Source organism: Nerophis ophidion, linkage group LG16, assembly GCF_033978795.1.
Source record: "Nerophis ophidion isolate RoL-2023_Sa linkage group LG16, RoL_Noph_v1.0, whole genome shotgun sequence".
Classification (NCBI taxonomy): Eukaryota; Metazoa; Chordata; class Actinopteri; order Syngnathiformes; family Syngnathidae; genus Nerophis; species Nerophis ophidion.
Genome location: NC_084626.1, coordinates 20,782,211 through 20,806,656, shown reverse-complemented (window position 1 = coordinate 20,806,656; position 24,446 = coordinate 20,782,211). Strand labels below are relative to the sequence as shown.

The 24,446-nt window shown below is 38.0% G+C and overlaps 1 protein-coding gene across 1 annotated transcript; it reads left to right on the top strand.

Annotated features, from left to right (window-relative positions):
- The first annotated feature begins 1,373 nt into the window (after positions 1–1,373).
- gnat1 (guanine nucleotide binding protein (G protein), alpha transducing activity polypeptide 1) lies at positions 1,374–23,624 on the top strand. Its single transcript, XM_061874632.1, has 9 exons — positions 1,374–1,607; positions 2,673–2,715; positions 10,388–10,529; positions 10,603–10,760; positions 10,826–10,954; positions 11,026–11,155; positions 19,877–20,030; positions 20,090–20,283; positions 23,144–23,624. The coding sequence occupies exons 1-8, from the start codon at positions 1,502–1,504 to the stop codon at positions 20,278–20,280; spliced, it is 1,053 nt and encodes a 350-aa protein (XP_061730616.1). The 5' UTR covers positions 1,374–1,501; the 3' UTR covers positions 20,281–20,283; positions 23,144–23,624.
- Positions 23,625–24,446: the final 822 nt, after the last annotated feature.

Sequence of the window (24,446 nt, the reverse complement as noted above, 5' to 3'; positions counted from 1 at the left end):
ATTGGGGTTTCAAATTGGAGTTTAAATTGGTGTTAGGGTTTAAAGTAGGGGTTTTGAATGAGGGTTTCAAATTTGGGGCAGGTTTTTGAATTGGGGTTTTAAATGGGGTGTCAAATATTGTTTCAAATGCGGGTTTGGTTTCAAAGTGAGGTTTTAATTGAGGTTTCAATTGTAGATTTGGGTTTCGAAGTAGGGTTTTGAATTGAAGGTTAAAATATGGGTTAGGGTTTTGAATTGGTGTTAGGGTTTAAAGTAGGGTTTTGAATTGGGGTTTCAAATTTGGGGTAGGATTTTAAATCAGGGTCTCAAAGTAGGGTTTGAATTGAGGTTTCAAATGTGGGTTAAGCTTTCAAAGTAGGGTTTTGAATATGGGTTACAGTTTAAAATGTGGGTTTCAAGTTGGTGTTAGGGTTTCAAGTAAGGTTGAATTGGGTTTTAAAATTTGGGGTAAGGTTTTGAATTTGAGATTCGCGGTACAAATTGGGGTTGGTTTGTAATTAGGGTAAGGGTTTCAAACTAAGGTTAGAGTTTAACAATAGGTCTTCAAACTAGGATTATGTTTTTACAGAAGGGCAAAGGTTTTAAATATGGTTTTATTTTAGGGTTTCAAATTACGGCAAGTGTTTCAATACGGGTTTGAAGTTACGGTTTCTCCGACATAAGTGAGATGTGAGTATGAAAGTTATGTCTTCTGGTTGCGCATACACACACACACACACACACACACACACACACACACACACACACACACACACAGGCACACATCCACACAGGCACAACACACACAAGGAGCGTAATTGAAAGTGAGTAGATTAGAATACTTAACCATCTTCAGATTAAGGTCAATAAGATCTGTGGGGTGAAACTACAAAGCTCTTTAGATACTTCTTTGTGGAATAGAGAAATGTAACGCTGTTTTACTGATATTTTTATACATACAAAATGTGTTAAAACTTCTGTCTGAAATACTCTTTAAGAAACATACTTTACATATGTTAATGTTTCCATGTATATTCAGGCCTTGGTATACTCTGTAATAAATGTAGTGCTAGTATTGTCATGTACATTTAAACTTTGCAAGTAGTGACATGTTCATGTGGTTTTGGCAGCAAGTACTTCCATGCTGAACCGCAAATATGGATCATTTAAGGAACTTTCAGCAAGAAGTTCTCCCGGCTCTGCGTGAAGATAAGAACTTGAGCCGATGTTCATCTTCCGCTGAGCACAGCAGAGTTCCTCCAAAGGTTAGATCAGCCGTGTTCACGCCCGTGCAGACGTTCACACCCCCTCGCCCAAAAAAACACTCCTGTCCTTGCACCTCATTGGCCTTCCCTGGTCAGGTGGGCAGAGGAATCCCCGAAATCCTGTCCTAAGTGGGGAAATACTGCCGACGTTCTACCCAGTGCGGACTGCAGGCGCCTGAAACGAGGCCATCAGCTGAGAACCTTCTTCTGACCACTTGGCCTCAGAGCAACAGAGCGGCCCAAAGCGGGACCACAAGATGGGGGCTGGAGCGAGCGCTGAAGAAAAGCGCTCCAAAGAGCTGGAGAAGAAGCTCAAGGAAGACGCTGACAAGGATGCGAGAACGGTCAAACTGCTACTCTTAGGTAAAGTCATGCTGCCTATTCACATATTTCATAAAAACATCTGCCCATGTCAACCTGAGGAGTGATGCACCCCAACAAAAATATTCTAATTAAAAGATCAAAATATACTCCACTCTTCTAGTACAATTACAGTGGTAATAATGAATTATGATACATAATAAGCTATTATCATGTCTTGACCTTCAAATGTTCCCCTTTAAAAAAAACTCCACTGACTTGTTTTTATGGGGGAACAAATTCAGTTTAAAAAAAGGAAAGAAACCATATTTCCAAAGTATTGAGTAAAGTTATTTTTGAAGTTTTTAACTATTAAAATAAAAATATAAGAACAAACATTTATGTCAACTCAATTTATGACATGTTTCTTAAACACTAAAGTATAACGTTGAAATAACTAAAAAGATGGCAGTGAAATATCTGATGGTGTTCAAACATTATATAAATTATACATAAAAATACATTTAAATACACATTAGTAATATTGTAATGATGATTAATAATTAATTCAATTTATTTCATTCAATGATTTTAACCTTAAACAATTAACAAATAGAGTATTATATGACTAGCATTTTTCCCCAAGACATAGAATCCTTAGGTATGAATGTTAATAATAATCAAAAATGTTTCCTTGACTGATAGTAACTTTGGAAGAGTAAAACATTTATTTTATAGTTTTTCTAAGGATTAGGACATGATGTATTGTAATATGTATTCTGTTGATGTGTTAAATATTTTATATATGCTAGTCGGTGTGATATGACAATGTAGGTCATCTTTGAAGCAGATTAAGAATTATTAAGAAGCATTATGAGTCATCATAGCTCTTCTTCAACCAGGAGGACACACCCCTAATGTTGCTCCCCCAATCTTATCTGCTGGAGCTCAGTCAGCTTCCCCGTGATTGGCTGAGAGCCCATTCTCAGCTAGCAGATAGTTGTTTGAATCAGGAAAAAAAAAACATAAGCAGAAAACACATAAGTGAATATTAAACATTTTCAGCTTGCTCATGAAACATTCATTTGTGTTTTAATCCTACATTTTTTTGTATCTTTGGTTATTTAGGTGCTGGCGAATCAGGAAAAAGCACAATTGTCAAACAGATGAAGTAAGCACTTTTCATTTCTGCATGTAAAATTAATAAGTCATTAGGAGGTCACAGATACCAAGGCATGACCTGACTCTGAGTAATATCATTACCATGTTTTTAATATTTCAATTACCTTATTTATTAGCTTAATGGTGTATTAGAAATGAATATAAATGACAACATATTTTAGCATCATGCAAACTACAACCACAACAACAAAATCTCCCATTACTAAAAAATGTTAAATAGTTTTGCCCGCAAAACGATACTGACTTTATTTACGGAACTATTTATCTCTAAGATAGTTATTATTCACCTCGTCTAATTGGTTGTTTTTCCACATTCAATTTGACTTCATTATTGTTCTAAGTTATATATTTTACTATAGATATGTGATCATTTTATTCCTAATAATTAATTAACCGTATATTTATTATAATAAAGTTTTAATTGAAATTGTTATGAGTTTTATCGACATGAGTTTTAAACAATTGGAAGGAATTACACATGTAAAAGTAAAAGTGCCTCCATCCATCCATTTTCTACTGCTTGTCCCTTTTGAGGTTGCTGGTGCCTATCTCAGCTACAATCGGGCGGAAGGCGGCGTACACCCTGGTCAAGTCGCCACCTCATCGCAGGGCCAACACAGATATCAATCAATCAATGTTTACTTATATAGCCCTAAATCACTAGTGTCTCAAAGGGCTGCACAAACCACAACACGAACCACCACGACATCCTCGGTAGGCCCACATAAGGGCAAGGAAAACTCACACCCAGTGGGACGTCGGTGACAATGATGACTATGAGAACCTTGGAGAGGAGGAAAGCAATGGATGTCGAGCGGGTCTAACATGATACTGTGAAAGTTCAATCCATAATGGATCCAACACAGTCGCAAGAGTCCAGTCCAAAGCGGATCCAACACAGCAGCGAGAGTCCCGTTCACAGCGGAGCCAGCAGGAAAACATCCCAAGCGGAGGCGGATCAGCAGCGCAGGGATGTCCCCAGGCGATACACAGGCGAGCAGTACATGGCCACCGGATCGGACCCCCTCCACAAGGGAGAGTGGGATATAGGAGAAAAAGAAAAGAAACGGCAGATCAACTGCTCTAAAAAGGGAGTCTATTTAAAGGCTAGAGTATACAAATGAGTTTTAAGGTGAGACTTAAATGCTTCTACTGAGGTGGCATCTCAGACTTTTACCGGGAGGGCATTCCAGAGTACTGGAGCCCGAAATGAAAACGCTCTATAGCCCGCAGACTTTTTTTGGGCTTTAGGAATCACTAATAAGCCGGAGTCTTTTGAACGCAGATTTCTTGCCGGGACATATGGTACAATACAATCGGCAAGATAGGATGGAGCTAGACCGTGTAGTATTTTATACATAAGTAGTAAAACCTTAAAGTCACATCTTAAGTGCACAGGAAGCCAGTGCAGGTGAGCCAGTACAGGCGTAATGTGATCAAACTTTCTTGTTCTTGTCAAAAGTCTAGCAGCCGCATTTTGTACCAACTGTAATCTTTTAATGCTAGACATGGGGAGACCCGAAAATAATACGTTACAGTAGTCGAGGCGAGACGTAACAAACGCATTGATAATGATCTCAGCGTCTTTAGTGGACAGAATGGAGCGAATTTTAGCGATATTACGGAGATGAAAGAAGGCCGTTTTAGTAACGCTTTTAATGTGTGACTCAAAGGAGAGAGTTGGGTCAAAGATAAAACCCAGATTCTTTACCGAGTCGCCTTGTTTAATTGTTTGGTTGTCAAATGTTAGAGTTGTATTATTAAATAGAGGTCGGTGTCTAGCAGGACCGATAATCAGCATTTCCTTTTTTTAGCGTTGAGTTGCAAAAAGTTAGCGGACATCCATTGTTTAATTTCATTAAGACACGCCTCCAGCTGACTACAATCCGGCGTGTTGGTCAGCTTTAGGGGCATGTAGAGTTGGGTGTCATCAGCATAACAGTGAAAGCTAACACCGTATTTGCGTATAATGTCACCTAGCGGCAGCATGTAGATGCTGAAGAGTGCAGGGCCACGGACCGAACCCTGGGGAACTCCACACGTTACCTTAACGTAGTCCGAGGTCACATTGTTATGGGAGACGCACTGCATCCTATCAGTAAGATAAGAGTTAAACCAAGACAGGGCTAAGTCTGACATACCAATTCGTGTTTTGATACGTTCTAATAAAATATTATGATCGACGGTATCGAAAGCAGCGCTAAGATCGAGGAGCAGCAACATAGATGACGAATCAGAATCTATCGTTAGCAATAGATCATTAGTAATTTTTGCGAGGGCTGTCTCCGTGGAGTGATTTGCCCTGAAACCGGATTGAAAGGTTTCACATAGATTGTTAGACGCTAAGTGTTCATTTAACTGCTCCGCAACAATTTTTTCGAGGATTTTTTAAATAAAGGGAAGGTGAGGCACCGGTCGGTAGTTTACCATGAGGTCAGGATCGAGGTTAGGTCTTTTAAGAAGAGGATGAATAACCGCTTTTTTGAATGCTAGGGGAACAGTGCCCGAGGAAAGTGATAAGTTTATAATATTTAGCCCTGATGGACCTAATAATACAAAGAGCTCTTTGATCAGTTTCCCAGGAAGTGGGTCAAGTAAACATGTTGTTTGTTTTATTCCATTTACACGTTGTAACAATTCCTCTAATGTTATTTCCTCAAAACGGGAGAAACTATTTTGGAGGGCAGTATCCTCCGTATATACAATCGTGTCAGTGTTAAAAGAACCCAGTTGTAGCTGGGACGCATTGTCTTTAATCTCCTTTCTAATGACTTCAATTTTCTTACTAAAGAATTGCATAAAGTCATCAGCTGAGTGGGTGGAGCTACTGGAGGGGGTCCCTTGTTGAGTTAGCGATGCTACCGTACTAAACAAAAATTGAGGATCGTTTTTATTACGGTGGATGAGATTTGAGTAATATTTAGCTTTAGCTAAGGTAAGCATGCGTTTATAAGTTATTAAACTATCACTCCATGCTTGATGGTGCACCTCAAGTTTAGTCGTGCGCCATTTGCGTTCCAGCTTTTTACATAATAATTTCTGAGCTCTAGTTTCTTCTGAAAACCACGGGGTACGCTTTTTTGGAGCCTTTTTTAACTTTAGCGGTGCTATGTTATCAATGGTTTCGCGCAGGGCGTCGTTAAAGTTGTCAGTGAAGTTATCAATAGAGCCCACATATTTTGGGAATGGTGCCATTACCGAGGGCAGTAGGTCAGCAAGAGTTGTCGTTGTGGCCGTATTAATGTTGCGGCTGCTATAGCAGTTATTATTATTATTAGTTTGACGAACAGACAGACAACATTCACATTCCCACACTAGGGCCAATTGTGTGTTGCCAATCAACCTATCCCCAGGTGTAAAATTGCCTATGAAATAAAAACTATATATACAAGTTACATTTATTCAAAATATGAAAAATAAGCAGAGGTTTAGAGGTTTGCAAATGTAAATACATGGGGTTTTATTTAATTGTGTAAAAAAAAAAAAAAAAATTCCAATACATTGGGTACGGAGAGTCGTCAGAGCCCTTTAAATGTTCCACTCTCTGTTTCATTGCAGCCATTTGCAAAAATCAAACAAGTTATTTTTTTATATCTGATTAGTGTACACTCAGCACCCCATCTTGACAGAAAAAAACAAAAATGTAGACATTTTTGCAAGTTTATTAAAAAAAAAAAAGACAAAAATCACATGTACATAAGTATTCAGACCCTTTGCTCAATACTTTGTTGATGCACCTTTGGCAGCAATTACAGCAGGGATAGGGAACCTATGGCTCTCGAGCCAGATGTGGCTCTTTTGATGACAGCATCTGGCTCTCGGATAAATCTTAGCTGACATTGCTTAACATGATAAGTAATGAGTAATCCTGCTGATAATCACAGTGTTAAAAATAACGTCCAACATATAAAACATTCTCATGCATTTTAATCCAGCCATCTGTTTTTCTACCGCACCTGTTCAAGATGTCGCATTAATTGCAAAAAGTATTTTGTTTATTATTGGTTAGCTTCACAATAAAAACGTTGTTTGAAAGAATAACAGACTTGTTATTAGAGATGTTCGACAAGGGCTTTTTTGCCGTTATTCTGATATTGTCCAACTCTTCATTACTGATACCGATATCAACCAATACCGATATATACAGTTGTGGAATTAACACATTATTATGCCTAATTTTGTTGTGATGCCCTGCTGGATGTATTAAACAATGTAACGAGGTTTTCCAAAATAAATCAACTCAATTTATGGAAAAAAAATGCCAGCATGGCACTGCCATATTCATTGTTGAAGTCACAAAGTGCATTATTTTTTTTTAACATGACTCAAAACAGCAACTTGGAATTGTGTTACGGTGCAGATGTTCTCCCGAAATGTGTTTGTCATTCTTGTTTGGTGTGGGTTCACAGTGTGGCGCATATTTGTAACAGTGTTAAAGTTGTGTATACGGCCACCCTCAGTGTGACCAGTATGGCTGTAGACCAAGTATGCGTTGCATTCACTTGTGTGTGCATGAAAAGCCGTAGATGATATGTGACCGGGCCAGCACGCAAAAGCAGTGCCTCTAAGGTTTATTGGCGCTCTGTACTTCCCTCTACGTCCGTGTACACAGCGGCCTTTTAAAAAGTCATACATTTTACTTTTTGAAACCCATACTGATCTTTTTGAAACCGATACCGATCATTTCCGATATTACATTTTAAAGCATTAATCGGCCGATAATGTCGGCAGTCCGATATTATCGGACATCCCTACTTTTTATACTCTAAAATTGTTGGTCTTACTTAAAAATGTACGCATTTAGCGGTATTCAGTGTTAAAAAAATTATGATATGGCTCTCACAGAAATAGATTTTTAAATATTTTGCTTTTTATGGCTCTCTAAACCAAAAAGGTTCCCGACCCCTGAATTACAGGCTCGAGTCTGTTTGAATACGATGCCACAGACTTGGGACACCTATCTTTGGGCAGTTTCAACCATTCCTCTTTGCAGCACCCCCCAAGCTCCATCAGGCTGGATAGGAAGTGTTTTTTTTTTTATCCAAGAATTCTCTGTACATTGCTGCATTCATCTTAGTCTGGTCAGGGAGGTGACCAAGAACCTGATGGTCACTCTGCCAGCTACAGCCTTCTTCTGTGGAGAGAAGGGAACTTCCCAGAAGGACAACCATCTCTGCAGCAATCCACCAATCAGGCCGGAGTGATAGAGTGGCCAGATGGAAGCCATTTCTGAGTAAAACGTTTGCCAAATTGCACCTGATAAGACTCTCAGATCATGAAAAACAAAATTCTCTGGTCTGAAGAGACAACGATTGAACTCTTTGGCCTGAATGCCAGTCGTCATGTTTGGAGGAAACCAGGCATCGATCATCACCAAGCCAATACCATTCATACAGCGAAGCATGGTGGTGGCAGCACCATGCTGTGGGGATTATCTGTGGCAGGAACGGGGAGACTCGTCAGGATGGAGAGAAAGATGAATGCAGTAATGTACAGAGTAGGGCTGGACAATTACTCAAATTGTAATTTCAATTTGGATTATGGCTTCTCACAATTATGAAAATATAATTGTCAAAAAAAACGATTAATGGGCAGCGCACCGTGCATGCAAATAATGGAGGTTGTGGCGGTGAAACAGATGAGGAGTGAATGAGTAAGAATAGAGCATGTCGACTAGAAGTATGGGATGTCAACATGGTTGCTATTTTTTAATCAATAATCACTAAACTCATCAAAAGAGTAAGGCATATAATTTCCGCGTTCACGTAGCCGGGGACGGAGTCACATAATCAGCCGATAAAACGGAATCTGCTGTTAAATGCAGAATATCACGGAAATTGACATAAATGTAAGTGAAATGTTGTCATTTTGAGGAGAAGACACTGCGACCCGAAAGCTAGCAAGAATATTCCATACACCACAACCCATTTCATCTGCTTGTGTTGTTGTGAACAACATCATCAATAAAACAATGTACAAAAAAGGCAGCAGTCGCAACTTGAAGTGAGACGCCGCTTTACTCATCAAGCTGGTAATGACGCCACAGCACACCTCCCACCTTCACATTAATAGCACGATGTGCCACAATTATTATGCTTTGACCTAAAATACTGGTATACATTGTCTAAAGATGTATTGCACCAAAAATGTGGGGATTTTGGCATTTAATTAACAAACATTTTATTAAATAATATTTGACACAAAAAGCACACACTCTATGGTGGTAAAAAAGGTGTAACGTGAAAAAAAAAAAGATTTAAAATGTGTTTTAACAAAATAACTGAATTGAATTGTTTTTTATATTGCTATTATATATTAACTTTTTGTATTGCTATCAGGGCACCACAGTGGAAGAGGTGTTAGTGTGTCTGCCTCACAATACTAAGGTCCTCGGGCTCGGGATCTTTCTGTGTGGAGTTTGCATGTTCTCCCCGTGAATGCGTGGGTTCCCTCCGGGTACTCCGGCTTCCTCCCACTTCCAAAGACATGCACCTGGGGATAGGTTGATTGGCAACACTAAATTGGCCCTAGTGTGTGAATGTGAGTGTCAATGTTGTCCGGCTATCTGTGTTGGCCCTGCGATGAGTGGCGACTTGTCCAGGGTGTACATCGCCTTCCGCCCGATTGTAGCTGAGATAGGCACCAGCGCCCCCCGCGACCCCAAAGGGAATAAGCGGTACAAAATGGATGGATGGATGTATTGCTATTATTATTTTACTTGTTGTGGTTTAGTTGTTACTCATTTATATTCAAATTATATTTAAAGTTGAGTTTTGGTGGTACAACAGATACTCAACTTTTAAAGTGGGGGGGCTTCTCTTAACAATAAATCAAAGGCCTTTTTATTGGTCAGTACCTTTGATATCTTCCATTCAAATGTGTTAAGAGTGGAAGTAGTCAATAGTTAGATGGGAATCATTGGGCACCTCATGATTTAATTTGATTGCGATGCTTGAGGTGATAGTTCCATACAGGTTACAAAAGCTCCCGCTGACGTACGTACGTACGTGCAGCGTTGGCTTTAAAAACATATTTTTTTAAATAAATAAAACAAAACAAATTATTTGCAAAAATCACAACATGTTAATTAATCTAATAAAATAAAATAAAGCAACTGCAACCCTAACTCTATCCCAGCTTTATAATACTTGGGATAAAAATGTACAAATCAATAAGACATACATATACAATATTGAAAAAGGAAAACCAAAAATTGACAAAAGCAATATTATTAATAATAATAATAATAATATCAATAATGATTGTAAAAATTAAAACTTTTTTTTTCATTGATTCTCAAAAATTGTGAATCAATTTGTAATTGGAATAAATCATGATAGGGATTTGGACGTAAATAGATATGTTTAGCACTCCTTATAGTCAACATTTGAGAAAAAAAGTTTCCAACATAATGTTCTGAGGAGGCTACGCCCACAAAATTGGACTTGGTTGCAAATCTTTTTTTGATTGGTTTCATAAGACACACATTTCTCTCCATATAAATAAACTTGTATAAAAAAACAAGTTTTAGAGTTGAGATGTTTAACATTTCTCTCCATTGACATTGTTGTTATCATTATTGTTATTACCTGATCTCCACTTCCTTTACGCCAGTTGCACTAATCGCGACTATCGCTGACGTAACTGTTTCTGTGGCACAGAATTATTCACAAAGACGGTTACTCGCTTGAAGAGTGCTTGGAGTTCATCACCATCATCTACAGCAACACTCTGCAGTCCATCATGGCCATCGTTAAGGCCATGACCACGCTCAACATCAACTACGGACACTCGGATCATCAGGTCTCACAAACACACACACACACACACACACTCACACACACACAAGAGTGAAGCAACGCGCTGAACTCCACAGGACGATGCTAGGAAGTTGATGCACCTTGCAGACACCATCGAGGAAGGCACGATGCCCAAAGAGCTGTCAGACATCATTCTGCGTCTGTGGAAGGACTCGGGCATCCAGGCGTGTTTCGACCGCGCCTCAGAGTACCAGCTCAATGACTCTGCTGGATAGTAAGAACGCTTCGGCAGAGCAAGAGTCAAAGAGAACGTGTCTGAGTGTTGTCTTCTGGTCTTAGCTACCTGAGCGACCTGGAGCGTCTCGTCCAGCCGGGCTATGTGCCCACCGAGCAGGACGTGCTGCGCTCCAGAGTCAAGACCACCGGCATCATCGAGACACAGTTCGGCTTGAAAGATCTCAACTTCAGGTGACGGAGCGTTCTTCCTCTCCTTCTTTTCTCCTTTTTTGTCCTAAATGTTCTTCTCACTCTTGGTGCAGGATGTTCGATGTGGGGGGTCAGAGGTCGGAGAGAAAGAAGTGGATCCACTGTTTCGAGGGCGTGACCTGCATCATCTTTATCGCCGCGTTGAGCGCCTACGACATGGTGCTGGTGGAGGACGATGAAGTGGTATGATACGTTGCAGCACATGGAAGGAGGGGTCGGGGCATGACGCTAATCAAACTCGAGTATTACCTCAAAGATGGCTTTATCTGCAAGGACCTCTGCTTACATAATATTTTCGCTTCAAACACGCGGCTCAAACTCAAGGTCGTTCTTGTACGACATATTGTCAGTTTCCCTGTTTTACTGTTATCGCAGCTTGTATATTATGCATAATACTTGCCAACCTTGAGACCTTCGGGTCTTGGTTGGGGGGCGTGGTTAAGAAGGGAGGAGTATATTTACAGCTGTTGTGTGCGCCGTTGTGCACTGCACTTTCTAAAAGCCGTAGATGTTATTGTCACATATGCATGATTGATTGATTGATTGAAACTTTTATTAGTAGATTGCACAGTATAGTACATATTCCGTACAATTGACCACTAAATGGTAACACCCGAATAAGTTTTTCAACTAGTTTAAGTCGGGGTCCACGTTAATCAATTCATGGTACAAATATATACTATCAGCATAATACAATCATCACACAAGTTAATCATCATAGTATGTACAGAACATTGAATTATTTATATTATTTACAATCCGGGGGGTGGGATGAGGAGCTTTGGTTGATATCAGTACTTCAGTCATCAACAATTGCATCAACAGAGAAATGGACATTGAAACAGTATAGGTCTTAGTAGGATTTGTACAGCAAGCAGAGAACATAGTAAGTTCAGATGGCATAAGAACAAGTATATACATTAGAAATACATTCGATTATTTACATTAGGTTATTTACAATCTGGGGAGATGGGATGTAAATGGAGGAGGGTATTAGTAAAGGGTTGAAGTTGCCTGGAGGTGTTGTGGTGCATGTACCGTAGATGGCAATATTTTCCTGTTTAAGAGTGTCACAACATTGCTGTTTACGGCAGACAAGCTGCTTAACAGTAGACGAAAACGTGGCTGCTGCTGTTGTTGTGTGTTGTTACCGCGCTGGGAGGATGTTAATGAAACTGCCTAACAATAAACCCACATAAGAAACCAAGAACTCGCCCTTGATCATTCTACAGTTATAACGTCATTGGGCAGACACACTGTTTATAATGTGGGAAAGCGGACGTGAAAACAGGCTGTCCTCACTCAGGTCCGCATGGAGCTGGAGGGGGTGTGGCCTCCAGCTTCGCCTGAATTTCGGGCGATTTTCGAGAGAAAATTTGTCCCGGGAAGTTTTTGAGAGAGATGCTGAATTTCGGGAGTCTCCCAGAAAATCGGGGAGGGTTGGCAAGTATGATATTATGGGTAATATTATATTAATATAGTGCAGATGTAAAATACTTTAGAAGATGGATTCACCTATGGGAGTGAGCCAGGGGCAGAGAGATGGTGTTGCTTTGGACTTGATATCATATATTGGATGTGATAAGACATTTTTTGAACAGCCAGTCATAACTCAAAACACCATATTTACAAATATTCAAAGTGTAAATATGGTAGAATAGTACATGCAATGTTGTGTTTCTACAGATTTTACACAGTTCAGATAGAAAGGATGAAAAAAATATAAAAAGCGGCTGCAAATAGATAGCATCCTACCAGCTCCACCCGAGCAGGAGAGATAAGTTCCTTCCAGGTAAGATCCAGATGAGTTTAATGGTCCATTTAAGCTTGCCATCAAAACCTGAGAGAAGAGACAAATCAATTAATGTGTACATCATTTAAATCCTTATAACAGTTGACACTTATTGCTACGTAGTCACATTTCCATATTGTAGGGATGTGCCGATCGATCGGCCACCGATAAATATCTGGCGATTTTCATGAATAAGTGATTGCCATTGCCAATTATTGAAAATGTATTTATTCTTAGTCCCCCAGCTGACAAGCGGCTAGCAGCTAATTATGTGTCTCCATACACTGTGTGGAGCCGCTCTTCTAATATAAGTCCTCTCCATTACAGCAAAAAAAAATGCATTTCAAGTAATATTGTCACATGCAAACCGAGAGCAAGCCAGGTGCAAGCAGGCTAATAGCAAAGCTGACCGCTCAGCTAGCTTGAAACAACAAAAGAAACAAGTGTTAAGTAAAGTTTAAGAAGTGTAGATAAAGCGGGTTACAGCAGAAAGTAAGCAATTGTTAACATGAAATGAACTAATAAGAGTTGGTGTGTCAGCATTGTCACAGTCAGTACACAGCACTTGAAAGGGTGCAGCGATCCATAAATTGGTAGTATTAGTATGTGATCGATATTAAGGGTATTGAGGTTGATATTATTATTTTCTCAAAATAATTATTTTGTTATTTTTGTTAATGTTTACAAACTATGAGAATAATTCCCTGGACTACTTATTATAAATACAGGAATATCACCATATTATACTAATTCATCAAAAGATTAATAATACTGTGATCTCTACTACATTCAGACTTGTCAATCCTCACATCAAATTGTGGCGGTTTTGTCCTTGTAACAGCGAAAATAATTCTTATCTAATGACTCACAGTATTTTGCCATTGTATCAAAGGCGGTGCAATGTTATTTTCCACTAAATAGTTGAGAAATATTGCGTGTCATGCTATAGTAAATAATGACTCTCGGTGAACAAGCCCTACCAAAATGGCAGCCGGTAATGCATTGTGGAATACATTAACCATAAATCCGAAGGCCCCGATGGCTTGTATTCCGTCACGACTTCTTCCCAGAGGTGAAAAACAGTGGTGGTCAACCAAGCCTAGAAGGCTATTGTGCTGCAAGCAGCGCAAACTCTCTGAGTACAAAAGCAGCCTAGATATTCCTGCAAAAAGCAGATACAAGCAAAAAATCAAACTATCCAATAGAATAGATCCCTATACTTTATTTTTTTTTAAATAAAAGAGCTGTCGTGCGGAGTTCCCAGACACATCATTCAAAACAGATAAAGATTTTGAAAAGCATGGAGGCCTACAACATATTTGTGTGTGGCTGGGTTAAGGAAATTGGTGTCAAGACTTTGCTTGATAAATATGCATCGTTTTTACTCGGGTAATGTTGCATTTCACGTTTCTACGTTGCGCCTTGGGAGGACTCATCCATGCAAACATAGACAACGAGTACCCCACAGCTGACACCGGTGACTGCATATCCATTTAACACACTAACAATTATTGACTCATCACCATAATATATTTTTTTGTCCCACTATCTTATGTCCTGTACTTGTGTACAAAATAAACAACAGGGGAGACTTATAAGTACCTTTCCTGACAAAGTATCATTGACTCGGACTTTCTGGTTTTATGTTTGTTAAAAAATAAAATACAAACAACATCAAAATAATACTTCAATGGGATGGAGTAAAATATACTAAAAATATATCAAATAAACCTTTAACGATGTGGTAACTGCAAAGTTGTTAATTCTTCAACTCAGCACTTTATGTACTTTGAAGGTAGAAAAGCGTAGTAAAACTAATTTACCGTTTTAGATTTCGAAACGCACCCATTTTTCTTCGAGATGGAGGGACAGACCCTACTTGACCACCACGCATATTTAATGAGCCGGACGTGACGTCACGTAAATCTAAGCAATAGTTATATAATTGAGGCGCAAAACGCTAATGCAAAAGTGCAAATTACTTCAATACCTTTATCTACATGACTAATTCACACTTTAAAGTGCTTCCCAGCTTAGTCATTTAATAACAACACAGCGTTACGTTAAGTCAGAAACGGTAGAAACCCGCGTTACGTTAGAAAACCAGATTGAACTCCATTGCTAACTTCTCCATTTTAACTCAATGGACGCGGTTAGCTAAACTAATTCATACAAAATAATGGAAAGTGCCAGACTGGCCTATTAGTTTAAGTAGAATAGACACGTTTTTCACCTTTGTCGGTTCTGGTAGGAGGCATCCTACAGATGTATATGCTGCGCCCCTAAAATGACCAAACGTCGTCTCTTCAGTGAAATAATTATTCAAGAAACCCAGGGTTCATATTACAGGCATTTTCTAACATTCTCTTTTCCCGCTAATTTATGTTCCACTTCCTGTTTCCTGCTCGAGCATGCGCAATATATTCTCATAACCGAGCACACATAGAGATAAATGTGAAAAATGAAAAACATTGCATAATAAATTCAACAAAAACAAAATATGTATTATGCTATTCATGCATCATAATACAACTTTAGATTTTAAATAAAACTGTCGTTTCAGGGTGCTACATCTACATTCAGTGTATGATTTATGATGTAATACATTTAGTTCGCCCTCTAAGCAGACTTGCATGAATTGATTAACGTGGATTAAAATGTTGAAAAATGTATTCGGGTGTTACCATTTAGTTGTGAATTGTACGGAATATGTACTGAACTGTGCAATCTACTAATAACATTTTAAATCAATCAATCAATCAATGCACTACCGGGCCACACAAGGCGGCGATTGGTCCTGCTTGGTCACGTGATTGCGTGACGTAATTACATTAGAGTTGTCACCCGGCTTGCTTTGTCATCACATTTTTATGGCATCCTTCTTGGGCCATTTTTGTCATACTTTATCCGCACAAGTGGGAAAATAATCACATTGCCATTAAAAAGCTGAAATGGGCAGTTAAAGTTAAAGTTAAAGTACCAATGATTGTTACACACATACTAGATGTGGCGAAATTATTCTCTGCATTTGACCTATCACCCTTGATCACCCCCTGGGAGCTGAGGGGAGCAGCGGGCAGCAGCGGGGCCGCGCCCGAGAATCATTTATGGTGATTTAACCCCCAATTCCAACCCTTAATGGTGAGTGCCAAGCAGGGAGGTAATGGGTCCCATTTTTATAGTTTTTGGTATGACTCGGCCGGGATTTGAACTCACGTCCTCTGTTGTACAAGAGAAGAAAGAAGTGAAACATACTCTTAATAGACTTTGCTGATTTTGGTGCTTGGGAGGCACGTCTCTTCACATCAAAACCTTCTATTACTACTATTGCTGCCTTTTTTTGTTGACTAACAATTATAGTCATATACTAATAAGCAAAAAAACAAGAGTGTGATTACATGGTCTTTCATGTAAAATGTGTGATATAATGTCCGATACAAGCAGTCCTGCAGCGTGATTACTTGTGCGAAGCTGGACAGCCAGTTAACATCTAAAGGTCCTCTAAAAAGCACACAAGGTTGGTCTTTCCTTCTATTTTAGTCAAGTCATTTACAAAAGGAGGTGGGCTGTAGGCTACTAGGAGCTAGCAACTACACAACAGCTAAAAACACAATAGCATATAAGCTAGACCAGTGGTTCTCAAATGGGGGTACGCGTACCCCTGGGGGTACTTGAAGGTATGCCAAGGGGTACGTGAGATTTTTTTTTTAAATATTCTAAAAATACTAACAAATAAAAAATCCTTTATAAATATATTTATTGAATATTACTTCAACAAAATATGAATATAAGTTCATAAACTGTGAAAAGAAATACAACAATACAATATGCAGTGTTGACAGCTAGATTTTTTGTGGACATGTTCCATAAATATTGATGTTAAAGATTTCTTTTTTGTGAAGAAATGTTTAGAATTAAGTTTATGAATCCAGATGGATCTCTATTACAATCCCCAAAGAGGGCACTTTAAGTTGATGATTACTTCTATGTGTAGAAATCTTTATTTATAATTGAATCACTTGTTTATTTTTCAAGTTTTTAGTTATTTTTATATATTTTTTCCAAATAGTTCAAGAAAGATGAGCAATATTTTGCACTGTTATACAATTTAATAAATCAGAAACTGATGACATAGTGCTGTATTTTACTTCTTTATCTCTTTTTTTCAACCAAAAATGCTTTGCTGTGATTAGGGGGTACTTGAATTTAAAAAAAATTCACAGGGGGTACATCACTGAAAAAAGGTTGAGAACCACTGACCTAGACGAACACAAACATTTATTGAACAATATTGCAGTCTAAAAGAGCACACATGTCAATATAAATAGTACTAAATAATTATAGTTTCTTTTTACTTGCACATACAAAGCCTCCAGGGCAGAAGAGTATTAAAGAGTATCCAGTAACAAACGTGTCCGCATCATTCAATTTCCTGCATCATGAGCTTAACTTCATGAATTCCATCCATACATCCATTTTCTACCGCTTGTCCCTTTTGGGGTTGCCGGGGGTGCTGGAGTCTATCTCAGCTGCATTTGGACGGAAGGCGGCGTACACCCTTGACAAGTCACCATCTCATCACAGGGCCAACACATATAGACAGACAACATTCACACACTAGGGCCAATTTAGTGTTGCCAATCAACCTATCCCCAGGTGCATGTCTTTGGAAGTGGGAGGAAGCCGGAGTACCCGGAGGGAACCCACCCAGTCACGGGGAGAACATGCAAACTCCACACAGAAAGATCCCAAGCCCGGGATGGGATTTAGAACTACTCAGGGCCTTCGTATTGTGAGGCAGATGCACACAGTGCTGCCAACTTCATGAATTATTGTGGCCAAAAAAACAAAAAACAAACACTCCACCTCAACTTCAAGACAGCATGCGTCTACTCCAGATGGTTATAATAAATAGGTTATTGTTTTTAATACCTACCATTGTTCTCTGTTTCACTAATATCACTTGATCAAAGCTTTTCTAACATCCACACTACACAATAATAAAATAATGTATGATTCCTGCTGATATCGTATTTGACCCACATCAACCAATACCAGAGGTGGGTAGTAACGCGCTACATTTACTCCGTTATATTTACTTGAGCAACTTTTGGGATAAATTGTACTTCTACGAGTAGTTTTTATGCAACATACTTTTACTTTTACTTGAGTATATTTATAGAGAAGAAACGCTACTTTTACTCTGTTCCATTTATCGACATTCAGCTCGCTACTCGCTACTTTTTTTTTAATCGATCTATTAATGTTTGTTTTGGTTAATGACAGAGCTTCAAAGTAGAATCCACGCATGCCTGCGTTTCACCAATCACATGCAGTCACTGGTGACGTTGGACCAATCAAACAGAGCCAGGCGGTCACATGACCCGACTTAAACGAGTTGAAAAACTTATTGGGGTGTTACCATTTAGTGGTCAATTGTACGGAAAATGTACTGTACTGTGCAATCTAATAATAAAAGTTTCAATCAATCAATCAAAGGTGTAAAGGAAAAAAGACACTTTTTATTTCAACAGTACTTCCCGTCAAAAGCCTAAAGACTGATCGCACAGTTCCTGTCTTCACAATAAAAGTGCTGCTCCATCGCGCCTGCTTTAACAAATTAAGAGTCTCCGAAAGCCAGCGCAAACAAGCTAGCAAGCCACGGAGTTTGCCGCCGATGTATTTCTTGTAAAGTGTTTAAAAACGAATATGGAAGCTGGACAGATAAGATGCCAAAAAACAACGACTTTCATGTGGTATTAGACAGAAAAGAGGAACTTTTTTTCTCCTCCATTTGAAAACGTGAACGTCTGATTCCAATCAATGCAAGTCATCAGAATCAGGTAATACACTAACTTATATTCTTGTCTTCATGAAAGATAGGAATCTATATGTTAAACATGCATTTTGAACAAAAACGGCAAAATAAACAAATATAAATTATATACTGTATATATAAATGTATGTATATATATATATATATATATATATATATATATATATATATATATATATATATATATATATATAGGTGTGGGGAAAAATCACAAGACTACTTCATCTCTACAGAACTGTTTCATGAGGGGTTCCCTCAATCATCAGATTAAAATATCCTGATGATTGAGGGAACCCCTCATGAAACAGTTCTGTAGAGATGAAGTAGTCTTGTGATTTTTTCCCACACCTACATATTGCGCTCTACCATAATCCAATCAAGACATATATATATATATATATATATATATATGAGTTGTGTGTGTATGTATGATATGTGTGTGTATAAATGATATGTGTGTGTATGTATGTATGATATGTGTGTGTATAAATGATATGTGTGTATGTATGTATATGTATATATGAGGTAGATAACCTCGACTTGGTCATTTACTAAGTAATTGATAAACGTTGAAAAACTTATTGGGGTGTTACCATTTAGTGGTTAATTGTACGGAATATGTACTGTACTGTACAATCTACTAATACAAGTTTTAATCAATCAATCAATCAATCAATCAAATCAATGAATGCCCACTGAGGCTATGGTGCTGTTAAGTTATTGTGGCTCAATATACCATTTTTTTTATTTTATTTTAATGTACTGTTATTTAATATATATTATTGTTTTAGTTGCTTAAGAGATATTCCTGGCTCTGAATTTGCTCATTGCTATTTTTATGTTTTTGTGCATTATTTTTTGCCGTAATCAGGTTACTCATCAGTTACTCAGTACTTGAGTAGTTTTTTCATAACATACTTTTTACTTTTACTCAAGTAAATGTTTCGGCGACTACTCCTTACTTTTACTTGAGTAATAAATCTCTAAAGTAACAGTACTCTTACTTGAGTACAATTTCTGGCTACTCTACCCACCTCTGGCCAATACTCAAGGTTCCAATGTTTGTATCGCATCGAAGTGAAAGAGTTCAGAGTTTTAAGCATACTCCAAAATAAAACAAAAGCAAAGTCTGGGAATATCAGTCATACATTGAGTGCAGACTCTTTCCTGAGACCTGTTTCTGGTCTGTGCTTATCATCACAGATACCGTTCACAAAAAACCCAAAGAAAAAGCCTATCTGTCAATCTGCTACAGAGCAAATCTGTCGTGTTTCAGAACCGAATGCACGAGAGTCTGCACTTGTTCAACAGCATCTGCAACCATCGCTACTTCGCCACCACGTCCATCGTCCTCTTCCTCAACAAGAAGGACGTCTTCTTGGAAAAGATCAAGAAGGCTCACCTCAGCATGTGCTTCCCCGACTACGACGGTGAGCTACCGCATCCACCCTGATCCAGTCGGCGTTTTCAATGTTACGGTCTTCTTCAGGTCCCAACACCTACGAGGACGCAGGGAACTACATCAAACTGCAGTTCTTGGACCTGAACATGCGCCGAGACATCAAGGAGATCTACTCCCACATGACCTGCGCCACGGACACAGAGAACGTCAAGTTTGTGTTCGACGCCGTCACCGACATCATCATCAAAGAAAACCTGAAAGACTGCGGCCTCTTCTGAAAGGTCTCACACACCGTGGAACATCTATTCATCCGTTACAAGTTCCAACCACGGCCATCGCAACACATTTACTGATACGTATTCTGTGGCCTTCATCTTAACGCTGAATGGACCTTTATTTTGTGGTCATGTGGAAGATTAGGTGGCAGCGAAAAGGACTGACGCTAAACAGTCTTACAGGAGTAAAAAGAAGCATAACTTGTTTGGGAGGCAAGTCTTAACATAAGTAAAATAAATGAATATAATTAAATAAAATGATTCGATATAAAATCAAGTAAAACAAAAAAAAAAGTTAAAATGAATTAAAATAAACTTAAGTAAAGTTTTTTATACTTATAGTGACTTAAAACATATTGTACTGAGCAGCCAGGACGGCAACGTTGCAGTAGGTTGGTCTTCAGTTAAAGTCCCAATGATAGTCTCACACACACCAGGTGTGGTGAAATTATTCTCTGCATTTGACCCACCCCCATGTTCACCCCCTGGGAGGTGAGGGGAGCCGTGAGCAGCAGCGGAGGCCGCGCTCGGGAATCATTTCGCTGAACCTTTGATGCTGAGTGCCAAGCAGGGAGGCAACGGGTCCCATTTTTATAGTCATTGGTATGACTCAGCCGGGTTTTGAACTCATGACCTTCCAGTCTCAGGGCGGACACTCCAACCACAAGGCCACTGAGCAGGTTGTTATTATAAGGTTATCATCACATTTTCAAAATGAAAGTCTTTGTTGTCAATTCAAGACACACATGGCATCAAAATGATCTTTTCTTCTCTCCTCTTTGTAATCAGGGCAGGGGTCACCAACGCGGTGCCCGTAAGGACCAGATGAGTAGCCCGCTGGCCTGTTCTAAAAATAGCTCAAATAGCAGCACTTACCAGTGAGCTGCCTCTATTTTTTAAATGTTATTTATTTACTAGCAAGCTGGTCTCGCTTTGCTTGACATTTTTAATTCTAAGAGAGACAAAACTCAAATAGAATTTGAAAATCCAAGAAAATATTTTAAAGACTTGGTCCTCACTTGTTTAAATAAATTCATAATATATATATTTTTTTACTTTGCTTATTATAACTTTCAGAATGACAATTTTAGAGAAAAAAATCCAACCTCAAAAATGATTTTGGGATTTTTAAACACATATACCTTTTTTACCTTTTAAAATCCTTCCTCTACTTTCCTGACCATTTAAATCAATGTTCAAGTTTTTTTTTATTGTAAAGAATAAAAAATAAATTTTAATTTAATTCTTAATTTTAGCTTCTGTTTTTTCGAACAACAATATTTGTGAAATATTTCTTCAAACTCATGATTAAAATTCAAAACAATTATTCGTGCAAATAAAAAAAAATATGTAGAATAAAATTCAAAACTAATTTCAAAGTCTTTAGAATTTCTTTAAAAATGTTTGTTCTGGAAAATTTAGAAGAAATAATGATTTGTCTTTGTTAGAAATATAGCTTGGTCCAATTTGTTATATATTCTAACAAAGTGCAGATTGGATTTTAACCTCTTTAAAACATGTCATGGGCTTCACGGTGGCAGAGGGGTTAGTGCGTCTGCCTCACAATACGAAGGTCCTGCAATCCTGTGTTCAAATCCAGGCTCGGGATCTTTCTGTGTGGAGTTTGCATGTTCTCCCCGTGAATGCGTGGGTTCCCTCCGGGTACTCCGGCTTCCTCCCACTTCCAAAGACATGCACCTGGGGATAGGTTGATTGGCAACACTAAATTGGCCCTAGTGTGTGAATGTGAGTGTGAATGTTGTCTGTCTATCTGTGTTGGCCCTGCGATGAGGTGGCGACTTGTCCAGGGTGTACCCCGCCTTCCGCCTGATTGTAGCTGGGATAGGCGCCAGCGCCCCCCGCGACCCCAAAAGGGAATAAGCGGTAGAAAATGGATGGAAATGGATGGAAAACATGTCATCAACATTCTAAAATTAATCTTAATCAGGAAAAATTGATAATGATGTTCCATAAACTCTTTTTAAAAAAAATTCTAAAATATTTTAATTATGTAGTTTTTCTCTTCATTTTTTTTGGTTGAATTTTGAATTTTAAAGTGTCGAAATTGAAGATAAAATTGAATTTTCATTTTTTTTGTGTTTTCTCCTCTTTTAAACCATTCAATTAAGTGTTTTTATCATCATTTATTCTCTACAAAAAAAACTTTCTTAAAAGGAAAAAAAAAATGTACGACGGAATGACAGACATAAATACCCATTTTTTGTATATATGGATTAATTTATTAAAGGTAAATTGAGCAAATTGGCTATTTCTGGCAATTTATTTAAGTGTGTATCAAACTGGTAGCCCTTCGCATTAATCAGTACCCAAGAAGTAGTAGTGTAACGATACAGTATATAACAATAACAGTATAGAGAACATTTTAAAATGTTAAGTATGTATATTTTTCAAAAAAATGGTGTGACTTTAGACATCAGTCATATAAAAGTGTAAAAAGAAGTTGGTAAAACAAATATATACTTACTAGTACATATGTAGATGGTGATGCTGGGGAGGCAAGCCTCTTCTTGAAATACAGTCGACTTCTTGTGTCATGTCAGACATATTGTACTGAGCAGCCAGGACAGATGCGTGTGTGCAAATATGTTTTTTTTCTGGGTATCATCACATTCCCCTTCATGTCACAGTTTAAAGTTGTTGGTTTCCGCCCACCTCCAAAAACATGCATCTGGGGATAGGCTGATTGGCAACACTAAATTGGCCCTGGCGTCAATGTAAGTGTGAATGTTGTCTATCTACATTGGCCCTGTGATGAGGCGGCGACTTGTCCAGTGTGTACACCACCTTCCCTAAGAAAATGGCTGGATGGATAAACTAACTGCTGTGATTTGTGTCTTCTTTGCAGAGTTGCGTCATGACCCTCCACCCCCATCCTCTAATTAAGCTAACATCGAGCGAGGACACCTGTCAAATCATTTGGAACAACTCTTAGCTTTGGCGTCCGAGACCAAAGATCAACAGAGAATAAATCCTGCAGAATTCACACTTGACTTTTCTTTAGTCCAGATATGAAAGGTTTTGATTGTTTGGAGCGCAATGCAAAATGAGTAGCGACATGACAACATGGAAAAAAGAGAGAGCCCAGACCTAAAACCTACCTGGAAGAGATGCAAATCTGGGAGGCTAAACAGCAAATAAAAATAGATTGTACACAATGTACACATACTGTATATGTACATGTTATGTACCCAATGTACACAATACAGGCTAGCCATGGAATAGATGTTCCTTTCTTAGATGACATTGATGATTATGATGATTATTTGCAGAAAGTATTATATGTAAAAAAACAAAATTTTGAACCAATAAAGCTTCTGTAGACAACACATCCGTTTTCCTTTGTTATTATTATTATTATTGTCTTCAAAAAACAACACAACCTTTTGAAAAACACTTCACTAGATACCTTCATATGTCTCCAGTACAAACATAAACATTTTTTTTTTTTTTATCAATGGCCTGTATTGGAATGCAATCATATTTAATTGTATGCAACTTAGTCAAAATTACAATATTTGATACATAGAAATAAACTATTTTTAGAAGTGTGACGCAAATTTAAAATAACACTTTTTAAATCAAATGCACTGTAAAGTTCAGTGTCATACAGCGTTTGAACAAAAATAAACAGCATAAAATGTTATTTTTTTTTTTTATGACACCTAAATGAGACTTTAAGAGCAGTCCTGCCAAGTGAAAATACTGCACTCAAAGTTTTACAAGAGAGATGAACATTTATTGATGATTAAAGACAAGCATAACTTGTCAAACCAAACCAAAAATTTGAAAAACTGAAGTTCATTAATTTGATTTAATGACTTATGGGGTTGCAGTGATAGAGATAAATTAGTTTCAAGATAACATTTTGACATCTTCACATAACATCATTTCACATTTAAAAAACTCAAGTAAAGACCCACATAAATATTAAAGGAAAATAAGAAAAAAAAATAAAGAAAAGTTAAATAAAAATGAGGTCAATAAGTTAGAATAAAATAAAATGAAGTAAAACAAAATAAATTAAAATAAAGTTAAATACAATTATGTAAAATTAACTAAAAGTAAAATTTCTCATCAATTAAAATAAAGTTAAATAGAATAAAATGAATTAAAAATAAAGCAAAATTAAAGGATGTAAAATACACTGA

What these genes read in the sequence shown, in the direction of transcription:
- gnat1 (XM_061874632.1), top strand. Translation starts at nt 1,502, where the DNA reads ATGGGGGCTGGAGCGAGCGCTGAAGAAAAGCGCTCCAAAGAGCTGGAG. An exon ending in ACAATTGTCAAACAGATGAA is followed by an intron (nt 2,716 to 10,387) that starts GTAAGCACTTTT and finishes TCTGTGGCACAG; the next exon opens with AATTATTCACAAAGACGGTT. An exon ending in GTGCTTCCCCGACTACGACG is followed by an intron (nt 20,031 to 20,089) that starts GTGAGCTACCGC and finishes GGTCTTCTTCAG; the next exon opens with GTCCCAACACCTACGAGGAC.